We start from the raw sequence: 12,467 nt of genomic DNA on the forward strand, positions 1-12,467 counted from the left end.
CTCACGGGAAGCTCCACTACCACCGCCATCCACTCACTGCCATCACCGGCCACCGTCACCATGGCCGGCACCGGGAGTTTCTCGTCTGCACCAACAGAGGGTAAGTTTTCCGGAAATCCTACCCTACACGATCCCATGGATCTATCACTGAACTGTTGACTGACCGGCATTGCGAAATATCTTACTCAATCGTCAGGGTCAATAATATCTTCTACGGGCCACATCGCTCCAGCGTGAAAAGTGAAAAGCGAAAGCTTAGCAGAAGAATTTACAAGAGTATATTTGGCTGCGCCGTCATGCATGCACTGATACACGTTCTTATCCGATCTCTCGTAGTTTCGTTCCGCGCAACTTGGCAAGCAGAGCAGGAGTAGTGGTATTCGACATGGATTTCCACCGTCGGTGAGTCCCCGTGCCCACCCTGGCTGCCGGCACCCGTTTGCACACCCGCTCTGCTCAGAATGGGGATGGTGGTTCGCTCTTCAGTAACCAGCATTCAGTCCTCATCATGCATGCATGCATGCTCTGGCAGTATAAACTCTGGTTATGTGTTACTTCAGAAAAAGTATGCAGAGAAGGACTGGGAAATTCGTAGCAATTGTAGAAAAAACAGCTATACACATCAGAAGCATTCAGTATATGTACATAGAGATACAGTGAAATCTCTAGCCCTACACATCAGAAGTTGGAAGCTAGACCTCCATTCTCCAAGGCTTAGGCCCCAACGGAATAGATTCCACATTATATGTGTATATACATACAGATTCAGTGACATTTCTAACCATTGGAACTTGGAATCTGGATCTCCATGGCTTTTACTAGATGCCAAGTGATCGATCTACAATACATGTTACACAGGGCCATTGCCTTGTCCTACGCACCGGACTCTAAGAAAGTAGTACTATGTATACAAAGAGATTCAGTGACACTTCCAACCCTACATTTTGGAACTCCGAAGCTGAGATCTCCAAGGCTTAGGGTAGGTGACAACGGATCTATCCACAGGCCACAATACATGCATGTTGCTCCCTCCGTTTCTAAATATATGTCTTTTTAAACATTTCAAATGAATTATAACATACGGATGTATGTAGATATATTTAGAGTGTAGATTCACTCATTTTGCTTCGCATATAGTTACTAGTTAAATTCTCTTAAAAGACTTATATTTGAGAACGGAGGAGTACTTGGGGCCATCGCCCTGTCCTACGTACCGGACTCCATCGCGTCCAACGTGCGGCTCGTGTTTGCTCCTGTCTCACCCTGCCGAGGGACAACTGCGGTCGAGTCACTGTTGCTCATTTCAGTAGTGCGCCGCCTCCGGCTCTCCTCTTCCCTGTCGCTGATGTACCTAAAGTGTGCATGAGGCCAGAAACCTGCAGCCATTGCGTTGATTATGGTTGTTTGTTAGATCAAATTCAGCAAGCACACATTAGCTTGTATCGACAGAGAAAGCAACGGAAAGTGCAGTTTCAAAATTGCAAAAATTAAAATAAAGTTGGTGTAGTCTGTTTCCGGAATATAGTCAAACATACGGTTCTAGTCAACTTATTTTCCTTTAAGATCTAAGATTTGGTATTTGCGGAACACGATTATACAACATTTAGGGCCTTTTTAGTCACAAGATTCTGGAAAGATAGGCATACGAAAGACACATAAATAGAATACGAATCCATGTGAAAAGCAGAGGAGTTAAAAACACAATCTTGTAAACATGGATGTTCAAGAGTAGGAAAAACAGGTGTACGAATAGTAATAAAGACAACCAAATTAAAATCAAATCACATAAAAAATATATATAATTAGAATGTTATCATCCCGCTAAAGACCTTCATCTCGTACTTCATAGGTATAAACTCTAAGAAGAGATCCAATAAATTGTAAAATTAGTGTATTTTTCTTTAAAGCGGACATCGAAAGACATTTCCTCCATTTCACTGAACCAGGAGGTTTGCTTTAGTAATCTTTTTCTACAACATGTTGCTGTTATGTGCCACTTGATTTTTTTGAAGGAAGAGAAAAGAAAACTAAATAAGCATATCAACATATTTCTTGTGCATCATCCGTTCCATTTCTTGTGCAACAAGTGACTTATTTAATACCCATGGCTTCATGGGATATTTTCCCCCGTGTATTTGTCTTCTAACATTTTTTTATTAGGTTGATTCTCCAACATATTTATGTTGCATACAGGACAAGGTAATGTCATTTCTCCCTTATCTTGTGTTTTTAGGTGTTACTTGATTCTTTTGTAAAAACTATTTCTTGAATAAACATCATTGAAGTTTATTTCCCTCGTGGGTAGCTGTCCATAAACAAATATTTTTATTGAATTTCATCAACATATGCCCTACACCTAATTTGTTCTGGACTTTGATAACCAGCGAACATCAGATTTTCAAGCATGACAAAACAAACATTTTTTATGACAATTTATGTTGTGAGGATGATAATTTCTTTTATCAAGCATTTTTTGTTAACATTTCCCTTTGTTTTAGAATCGTGCAATAATTTTCCTATATGCATGGATCCGTTGTGGGATGTCCTAAAGGTCAGCTAGCATTTTCCTAGTGTTCATTGTACTTAATTGCTCATATTAGGTACAAGTGTTACTCTTCTGTTTTGATGTGTCTCAAATTCTTAAAAGACGTGTCTCAAATTTTCCGGCTAAAAAAAGATGTGTCTCAAACAAATACATCGAATCTAACGGTATGGAGTATAATCAGCTTGACTATTGTGGCTCAAACTTTTAAGTGTTTTTACTACTACTTTAGTGACACTAATTGAGATTAGTTAGTATGGACTAATTAGACGGCATCACAGACAATGGTGAGGTCTACGAGGGGCACTCCAGCTACTCCCTCCGTCCCATAATGTAAGACGTTTTTTGACACTAGTACTTGGCAACCTGATTGGGGAGTCACTTGTGGACCTCGCCCCAGTCCATTTGTGATGCCACCAGCGGGATTTCAAAACTCACATACACATGTCCATTTTCCCTTCCGCCCTTTATGTTTGCCTTTCATTATAAAGCTCCAAATTGTTTGCATGATGGCTTCTCCTGCTCTATTTCAACTCGATCATCCGTGGCCTCATTTGACAAACCAATATTCCATGCAACACGATGATTGGTTCTATTGCTTTGTCTGGATGTCAAATGCTCACCCATGAATCCAACATGGTGATGACAAATGATCACCATGCGAAGTAGACTAAGTTGTCATTTTTAATAAATGGTACATTTTCAAAGGGTCAATGATGTAGAAGAATGGTGATATCGGTGAAGATGTGAACCATCAAATTAAAGTCGGATGGACGAAGTGTTGTCAAGCTTCAGTCATCCTCTGTGACAAGAGTCCAACAAACTAAAAGGTAGGTTCTATAGGACGTTGATTCGACTTGTGATGTTGTATCACGCATAATGTTGGCCAACTAAGAGGCGACATGTTCAACAGTTAAGTGTAACAAAGATCCACATGCTGAGATGGATATGTGGCCACGCAAGAAATGATCAGGTCTGGAATGATGATATACACGATAGATTTGGGGTAGCACTAATTGAAGAGAATCTTGTACAACATCGTCTGAGATGATTTGGACGTATACAATGCAGCTCTCCAGAAGCTCAGTGTGTAGTAGAAGATTAAAGCTTGCTGATAATGTCAAAAGTGGTCGGGGTAGAACAAACTTGACATGAGGGGAGTTCGTAAAGAGACATAATGTCACCAAAGAACTAGCCATGGACAGAGGATAGCTATCCACGTGCCAGAACCATTACTAGGTTTCGTGATCTTAATTGTTTCAGCTCTAGACTACCCCAATTTATTTGGACTGGAATACTTTATTGTTGTTGTTGTTGTTGTTGTTGTACTTTTTAATCTCCACTGTTGATTTACATAGAGATTTTTAAATCCTTATAGAGAAGGTGTACCAAAGTATACTACTTCAACTAAACAAGAAATCTTACGATGCTCCCAAATTATTAAGGGTTGTCCATTAATATTGATCTAATTGCTAGGAACTTTTTTCTTTGATAAGGAGGCTACAACCCTCTAATGGCTAGGATGGTGTACTACTTTGTAGAAGGTAAGAGGTAACTTTGGCTATGGCTAAACAAGTTTATTGCACACTTGTGCCGAGTGCAAGAAATATATTCGTTAAACATATTGTGTCAATGAAGGTATACAAAAGACTCATTGAGCAACAGTACAAATATTAGATCAAAACATTTCACCCAAATTTAAGCCATAATTTTTATGAACTATTTCAATGGCACGAACTTGTAAATAGCTAGACAAAATGATAAATTTGGACTACATACAACACTTGATTAGAAATATAAGATAGATATGCAATTTTAAAGTTTAAGATGCTTATTAAACGTGCATATGTTAGATTACTTGGTATGGCTAAGCAATCAAGCATGACAATTGTGGACAGAATGCATCTCTTCAGACCAATTAACTGGAACGTCATCAAGATTCCATTGTGATCAATTGTCAGATTGTTACCAATTGTTATGGAAGGATGGTGGGGCAAGGTGGAGCCTCTTTAAAAAGCTCAACTAAATGAATGAATAGTACTGTCAACGTAATTATTTTTCTTCTTATTATTTTTCTGTTCATTCTTCACTTTTTCTATGCACCAAAGAGGGCCTTAACATGTAACTGAAAGTCCTCAGTCCTGATATGAAATACTCCAGATGCACCAAGAGTCCAGAAGAAGTATACCTTTGTCATCAGAGGGTGGTGGAAAGAACTGCAGGTAGCAAACAGACGCAATCACCATTCCTTCACGGACATGACAAACCTCGTCAGCACCGAAGAGAGTTTGGATATTTCCCGCAAAAACATGAATAGAAAAAAAAAAGAGTTCAGAGATAACAAAGCATAGGCGCGAGCTTCTGACCAAGGATGCCGCCAGCGAAGACGTCCTGCCAATGGTGCCAGTAGTCATCTACCCGCGAGATGGCGATGACAGCGGCGACGAGGAGAGGCAGGATGACGACGCACAGCTTGGCGACGTGTCCTCGTCGGTCGAAGACGGTGATCTTCCCGGCGAGGTACCACGACAGGAAGCCCAGGCCGGCGAAAGACCCTGCGCCACGGCACGACGAGAAGCTTATTAGGCATCGAGCACATAGTACACAGTACACGTAGATTGTTGCTGCTATCGCTTTGTGACAGTAACAGTGCAACTGAATCTAGTAAAGTGAATGGCATCTTACAGGAAGAGTGGCCACTTGGGAAGCTCTTGTGGCCTTCTTTGATCACGCTGGCGTCGCCGTGGCATATGACTGCTGTGGTGATGTTGTCGTACACCTGGGCAACAAGGGGACCAGTCTAAGTTTGGGTGCAAGATAAAATTCAGAGAAATCCGAGCGAGTGTCATTACAGCGATTCCATCAGGGAAGCAGCGCCAGAAGAAGTTGGGGCGCGGACGGCCCACGGCGTTCTTGATCGCATCCGTCAGGACGCCGGTGATCAGCACAGAGAACAGAATACCTACTTGTTCAATTGAGGCGCATCAGAACGAGACTTGTTTTTCCTGAGCACTGCATTTTCATTAACAACTTGAGGAAAACTACATAAACAAAGTACCAATTGTAGCATGGTGCAAATCATACGCATTCCGCCTCCAGATGTAGATGGCGATAAAGATGAGCATAGGTGCAATGACAGCAACGATCTGCGTGAAAAGACCTCAAATTTCAAACTCAGGAGATATACGCTTCCAAATTTAAATGTGGGAGGGTCGCACGCACCGGCACGGCCCAGACCGGGACGGTGTTGCTCTTCAACGGGTATCTGAGGTCCGCGATCATGCCTTCGCCGACGAAGCGGTGGAACGGCTCGATGGCGTTGAGGACGCATTCCATGGCGATCAGAAGGAGCAGCGCAACCCAGTCGTAGGCGTGCGACCTCGCGATCCTGACGCCATGCGACTGCATCGTGGCGAAGGGGAATGTGCACGCCGGAGCATTGGTACACGCCGGCGCCTGCATCTCAGCCTCTCCTCTGTCTATGTGGATCTATCTAACACTCCTTATCCGTTCCAATGAATGCAGGAGGAGAGACAGTGATGTTAGCGCATTTGCTCTCGACCCCGGACTCTTCCGTTTTCTTTTATTCCGTTATGGGGCGGCGCGTCAGCCCTTGTTTTATAGCACACAGAATGGAGGACTTGAGGACGACTGGCAGTTGCGAGGGAAATTTCGAAATCGGCTATGCAGTACAGTATTTTGGTAGCAATAATACTACACCTACGAAACCAACCTACTAAGAGTTACGTAACCTGCCTAACAAATCTATCGCCCCCCCTGATTTTCACCCGTGTGGGCCCCTGCCACATCCATCCATCCAATCGCAGTCCTACACATTGCCTATTACGTAAAATCTGTACGTAACTTTACCTAGGTGTAGCATTGCTCTTTTGGTAGACCCCAAGATTTAAATGACTGACCGGGAATCTGCACGGAGTTGACTGACTTGCGGCACCGCGTATGGACAGCGACTGCAAACCGCGTTCTACGCGGTACCCACTAGGTCCACCACCCAGTTATATATGCTTGCATTTCTGTGCAATGACAGTGGCAGAATCAATCGTGCTCTCAGGTCCTTGAAAAATTTATCATCAGTGCTAGCTGACCTGTACCCGCGGATCTGAGAAACTACTCCTAGTACCAATTCCAGCTTCAGAAGCAACCAGCGATTTAGAAACGGAAACTGAAGAAACAATTAGTACCAATTCTACACATCACTGCCAGCGGACCTGAGAAAATACTAAACTCATCTTCAGCAGTGCCCGCGGATCTGAGAAACAATTAGTACCAATTACAGTTTGAGAAGCAACCATCTTCAGTTCCCGCGGATCTAAGAAACAACCTATACTAATCGCAATTTGAGAAGCAACCATCACTTTTGACAAAACTTAATCGATCGTCAACCTTCAAAGGTCAGGCCAAAGGAACAAAAACTACTCAAGAGTACTAAATATTTCGAATGTTAGATTTGTGGGCTTTACCCTTCCCGAAGGAAAAGAGCCCTTTCAGAAATTCTCAGTAGCCCCGGAGGGCCAAAGAGGGGGTTTGGAAATAGTTTTCAACCAGCAATTGACGCGCCTCGGTATAACCTCACTAGCTGCGTCATTGCCCCAAGCGCAAAGATGCCTTTTCCAGGCCGCCCATCGCCCCATCTTATACCCGGCCACCCCTCGCGCTCCTTCCTCCACAACCGATGTGGGACAAAACTAACGCAACGCTGCCCCTGCACGGAGCAAAACAGACCGACTCAATGAATTATTAGGAGCGGGCGGGCCAGATATCCTTGCTGGGCCGTGCCTCCCCCTGGCCCATGCAAACCCGGGAGCCCAGCAGCCAGGTGATCCAGAGTCTCCTCCTCTGCGCTGCGCTTCTCTGCTTCTTTCTTCTTCCTCCTCCCGCAAGCCGACCTACGCCTCTGTACGCTCGGCGAGTCCGAGAGAAGTGCGGGATGAAGACGAGGTCGCAGACCACCCCGAAGCCCCTCAATACGGTGCGGCTGCCCCCCGTAGAGAGCCCCCGCACGAGGTCGAGGCCGAAGCCGAAGCCGGAGACGCGGAAGAAGGGGACCCTCGGCGACCTCCGCCGCCCCAAGAAGCCCCCAACCGCCTTCTTCTATTTTATGTATGTCCAATTCTTCATCTGTGTTTAGTCTCGTGTCTTCTTACTGGCGACTGCTCTGCTGAGAAGCAATTGGGATGCGGTATTAGGGGTTTCTCTGGCTTCTCGGCTGGGCTGTTCGCTCGCAACCTCGGGCTAGTTAGGATATTACACCTCTTCGGATGTGCGGCAGTTCTGTTGAGAAACTTTGAATCGGTGCGTGCCTTAGTGGTGGTGTTCTGGTGCAGAGAGCTCTAGTGAGCCCCCATGTCCTGGTAATAAGATACTACTATTCTGAAGATGTTTCATCTCAGTCTAGCAGTCAGAGGTGCATTTGTTTGTTCTCTAATCGATGGGTGCAGCGTTGTTGGGACCTAGTATCTTATTTTGTCAATTCGAACTGTTTTCAGCTTATCTGAAAACCGGAACAGTTAATAATCACTGATATATAAACAAAAAATGTACTATGTGCTGTTGACTTACCCCAATGTTGATGTTCCAAAATGCTTTAAGTACTGATAAAGAACAACTGCTCCTCGCAAGTAAAGAATAACTGCAATAGGACATTATCGCTGCACCATATAAACGTTTTCTGCTTCATCCAGTCATCATCTTTGAACATATTGATTGCTTATCCTTTGGGTTCTTCACATGGCTTTAGGTGTAACACAAATACCAAACATCCTTCCTGCTGTCCTGGTGTTGAACATTTAATCTATCGTGGACACAATGACTACAGAGATAAATAATTCATTCCTCTGTCCATCGTAGACTGTTAACCAGGGCACCAGGCTAAAATGATGAAATTGCTGTACATATGATCCATGCTTTTCGAGTCGAACGACTAGTCGTTGACTAGTCGAGGAGTCGTAACTGCAAGGTCGACTCGACTAATTGGCTGAGTCGAGCGACTCAATCGACTAGTCGTTGACTAGTCTAAGAGTCGTAACTGCAAGGTCGACTCAACATGTCGACTCGACTAATTGGCTGAGTCGAGTGACTCAATCGACTAGTCTAGGTTTATGAGTCGAACGACTAGAAGTTGGCCCAGCCTGTCATTTTTTTTTCTATTTGCTTGCCCAATCCCCCCGTGAAACCTAGATCGCCCCAGTTTTCCCCTGACCCAAACCTATACTGGCTTACGCGAGCCTCTCCCTTGGCCACAGCCGCCACCCCACAATCCTGCCGGCCGGCGCCGCGGCAAGCTGGTCTGCTCCTCCCCTGGTTGCTGCTGCTGCTGGTGGTCTGCTCCTCCCCTGGTAACTCATGTCGACTATGAGTCTTGACTAGTCACAACTAGTCAAGAGTTGCTACCCCAAAACGACTCGTCGAATCGAAAACCTTGATACGATCTTGAATGTACGATTTGCATCCGACACTGAAATCAAATAGTGGAACAATGCTTTCAGCTTATCAGTAGCACCGGAACGGTTAACTCATGCTTTCAGCGTTGTTCGGACCTAGTATGCTTTTTTGTCAATTCGAACTGTTTTCAGCTTATCAGTAGCACCGGAACGGTTAATAATCACTGATGTATGAACAAAAATGTACTATGTGCTGTTGACTTACCCCAATGTTGATGTTCCAAAATGCTTTAAGTGCTGATAAAGAATAACTGCTCCTCGCAAGTAAAGAATAGCTGCAATAGGACATTGTCGCTGCACCATATAAACGTTTTCTGCTTCATCCAGTCATCATCTTTGAACATATTGATTGCTTATCCTTTGGGTTCTTCACATGGCTTTAGGTGTAACACAAATACCAAACTTCCTTCCTGCTGTCCTGGTGTTGAACATTAATCTATCATGAACGTAATGACTGCAGAGATAATTCCTCTGTCCATCGTAGACTGTTAACCAGGGCACCAGGCTAAAACAATCAAATAAATAACGAAACTGCTGTACATACGATCTTGAATTACGATTTGCATCCCACACTGAAATCAAATGGTGGAACAATGCTGATAGACTGGCATCGGACGGTGGCTGGAGTGCATCGGACATAAATCTTACATGGATGTGTCGTACGCATAGCAACGGTCAACAAATAATGCAAACATGCGATGTATGTTGCCAAACGCCTATCTCTGTCCCTGTGCGACTCATAGCTTGCATGCCTCAGTACATGTCTGATTTCACAGCACTCCTTATGTTTCACGTTTGTGTATTTAAATTGTTTAATTAATTGTCTAATTAGAAATATCTGTAGGCAAACATAGGCTTTTTTTCGCTAGAACCTAGTTGATTTCCATGGGCATCAAGAAAGAATCCTGTGTTCCAAATGGGGCCTTAATGTTCTCTTTATTTATATGATCATTTCATTGCCCTGGTTAAGATGTTTCATCGCTTGCACTGAACCAATTTTACTGAAGCTGGTATATTCTCTTGAAGGGAGGATTTCCGGAAAACGTTTCAGGAAGAAAATCCAAGTGTAAAAGCAATGCAGGATGTAAGTTTCCATCATTTAAATTTGAAGCTTGAGGTTGGCTTTCTTAGTCTTGTAATGTAATATACCTTTCACTGCAGGTAGGGAAGGCATGTGGTGAGAAATGGAATAAAATGGCATTTGAGGTTGGTATTTTCCTTCCAATAGCCTGATGATGTCTGTGTTGCATTAGGTTGCTGTCTGGTACTATAATATGGTTGATAGGAATATATGTAGTGGAGATGTCGTTTGGTTTCTTTGATGATTCACTTATTTCCGTTTTGTTATTGGAAATCAATAGAAGCTTCTTTGTCCAATCATGAAATGCAAAACCTTGCCTTGATATTTTATTCAGCAAGATCCAAATTTCGCAATGAAAATGCCGTCCTTTTCCGCCTGTCCCTTGTACCTTGCCGATGTGCCTAGTAGCTAGATCAAGTTCATTGCTTATCCCAATCCAGAGAAACAGCTGAAGGGATGCACTGACACAGGTTGTAGGTTTAACAGTGGAAGTTTCATAACCTGTATACTCAGAATTAATTTTGTAGGATGTAAGCTAAGTTTCTTATTGATGATGGTACACTATTGCACATTTACTATCATTTACATGTTGGTTAGTAGGTTTATTGTTTCTATTTAGCTGGCTACACTAAAAAAATTGAAGTCCCTACCTGTAGACAGTTCTACACATATGAATCCACTTAACACTGATGATGATAATGACCCATCTTTGCTATACCGGTCATATTATTGTGAAATTTCTCATTTAGGAAATGTAATTTGGCACATAATTATTTAGCAGTTATGTCTTCCCATTGACTTGTGTAAGACCACATTACATAATTTGGTGGAGTTATAAAACCGTCTTCTAACTGTAAAAGATCCATTCAAAAGTATGCTTACAAAAGGAAACTATGTTGCCAAAACTGCTAGACAATACATTATGTTGTATTCTACTGATGTTAACATTTTCACCTTGTTCTTCGCACCAGGAAAAGGTGAAGTATTATGATCTAGCTACCGAGAGGCGTGCTGAGTTTGAGAAGGCGATGGCTCAATATAACAAGAAAAAGGTGTTTGTCGTACATGTATGTGCATATTTTATCCTATTTCTCACTCATCTGATCATTTTTTGTCCTACTTCATGTAGATAAATGGTGAATTGTCCGAAGAATTAGAGTAGAAGTGAACATTGGGTTCTGTTGATGCCACAAGTTAACTGGATGAATCATTCAATTGTATATTACATGCCTGAGCATTGTATGAGTTCTATTATCTATAGATGGCTAGAATTCTATACACCGAAATGTAACGTCAGTGTTACAATGACTCACTTCAGTCTCATATTGGCGCTATTCACCCGAACGGCCGAACTAATGTGTTGTGGGCAGTACGTTTACTGTTTCCGAGTGACATTTCAATAGCTGTAAATTTTAATCATAACTCGTACACATTAATTAAACAGGAGGCCTGTTAACCTACTGCTTGACAACTAAACTAAAAGTACTATGAGTGTGGAAATATCAACAATGACTCCGTGGCCCAATGGATAAGGCGCTGGTCTACGAAACCAGAGATTCTGGGTTCGATCCCCAGCGGAGTCGTTTTTCTCTCTCAATGCAGTTTTTTTGTTCCAATTTTGTATTCTGGTGCAGTTTCGTTCCTAAAAAAAATTCAAACACAAAGTTTTATTTATGCCATTGCCATCTACTATATGATGGAGCTTAACCTTTCGGTTGAGGCAGTTTTTTTGGTTCCAATTTTGTATTCTGGTGCAGTTTCGTTCCTAAAAAAAATTCAAACACAAAGTTTTATTTATGCCATTGCCATCTACTATATGATGGCGCTTAACCTTTCGGTTGAGGCAGTTTTTTTCGTTCCAATTTTATATTTTGGGTGCAGTTTCATTCCTAAAAAAATTCAAACACAAAGTTTTATTTATGCCATTGCCATCTACTATATGATGGCGCTTAACCTTTCGGTTGAGGCAGTTTTTTTGGTTCCAATTTTGTATTCTGGTGCGGTTTCGTTCCTAAAAAAAATTCAAACACAAAGTTTTATTTATGCCATTGCCATCTACTATATGATGGCGCTTAACCTTTCGGTTGAGGCAGTTTTTTTGGTTCCAATTTTGTATTCTGGTGCAGTTTCGTTCCTAAAAAAAATTCAAACACAAAGTTTTATTTATGCCATTGCCATCTACTATATGATGGCGCTTAACCTTTCGGTTGAGGCAGTTTTTTTCGTTCCAATTTTATATTTTGGGTGCAGTTTCATTCCTAAAAAAATTCAAACACAAAGTTTTATTTATGCCATTGCCATCTACTATATGATGGCGCTTAACCTTTCGGTTGAGGTTATGAATAGGATCGACGCTCATTAAAGAAAAAAAACAAGGTTAATT

At 42.4% G+C, this 12,467-nt stretch overlaps 2 protein-coding genes and 2 non-coding genes across 4 annotated transcripts; 2 read left to right on the plus strand and 2 right to left on the minus strand.

Annotated features, from left to right (window-relative positions):
- Window positions 1-430: 430 nt before the first annotated feature.
- Window positions 431-6,111, minus strand: LOC119268587 (lipid phosphate phosphatase 2-like). Its single transcript, XM_037550246.1, has 8 exons — window positions 5,765-6,111; window positions 5,601-5,688; window positions 5,395-5,504; window positions 5,228-5,321; window positions 4,909-5,097; window positions 4,731-4,790; window positions 1,215-1,376; window positions 431-525 (listed from the first exon to the last, which is right to left on the minus strand). Exons 1-8 carry the CDS (start codon window positions 6,002-6,004, stop codon window positions 497-499), a joined length of 972 nt encoding a protein of 323 aa, XP_037406143.1. The 5' UTR covers window positions 6,005-6,111; the 3' UTR covers window positions 431-496.
- A 904-nt stretch (window positions 6,112-7,015) lies between these two features.
- On the minus strand, window positions 7,016-7,166 carry LOC119273780. Its single transcript, XR_005134974.1, has one exon. It is a non-coding gene; the product is annotated as a U4 spliceosomal RNA (small nuclear RNA).
- Window positions 7,167-7,281: 115 nt separating this feature from the next.
- On the plus strand, window positions 7,282-11,437 carry LOC119268589 (high mobility group B protein 14-like). The gene is made up of 5 exons (XM_037550247.1): window positions 7,282-7,663; window positions 10,030-10,087; window positions 10,165-10,209; window positions 11,056-11,136; window positions 11,214-11,437. The coding sequence occupies exons 1-5, from the start codon at window positions 7,353-7,355 to the stop codon at window positions 11,244-11,246; spliced, it is 528 nt and encodes a 175-aa protein (XP_037406144.1). The 5' UTR covers window positions 7,282-7,352; the 3' UTR covers window positions 11,247-11,437.
- Window positions 11,438-11,594: 157 nt separating this feature from the next.
- On the plus strand, window positions 11,595-11,667 carry TRNAR-ACG. Its single transcript has one exon. It is a non-coding gene; the product is annotated as a tRNA-Arg (tRNA).
- The last annotated feature ends 800 nt before the right edge of the window (window positions 11,668-12,467 follow it).

Source organism: Triticum dicoccoides, chromosome 3A (assembly GCF_002162155.2).
Source record: "Triticum dicoccoides isolate Atlit2015 ecotype Zavitan chromosome 3A, WEW_v2.0, whole genome shotgun sequence".
NCBI lineage: Eukaryota > Viridiplantae > Streptophyta > Magnoliopsida > Poales > Poaceae > Triticum > Triticum dicoccoides.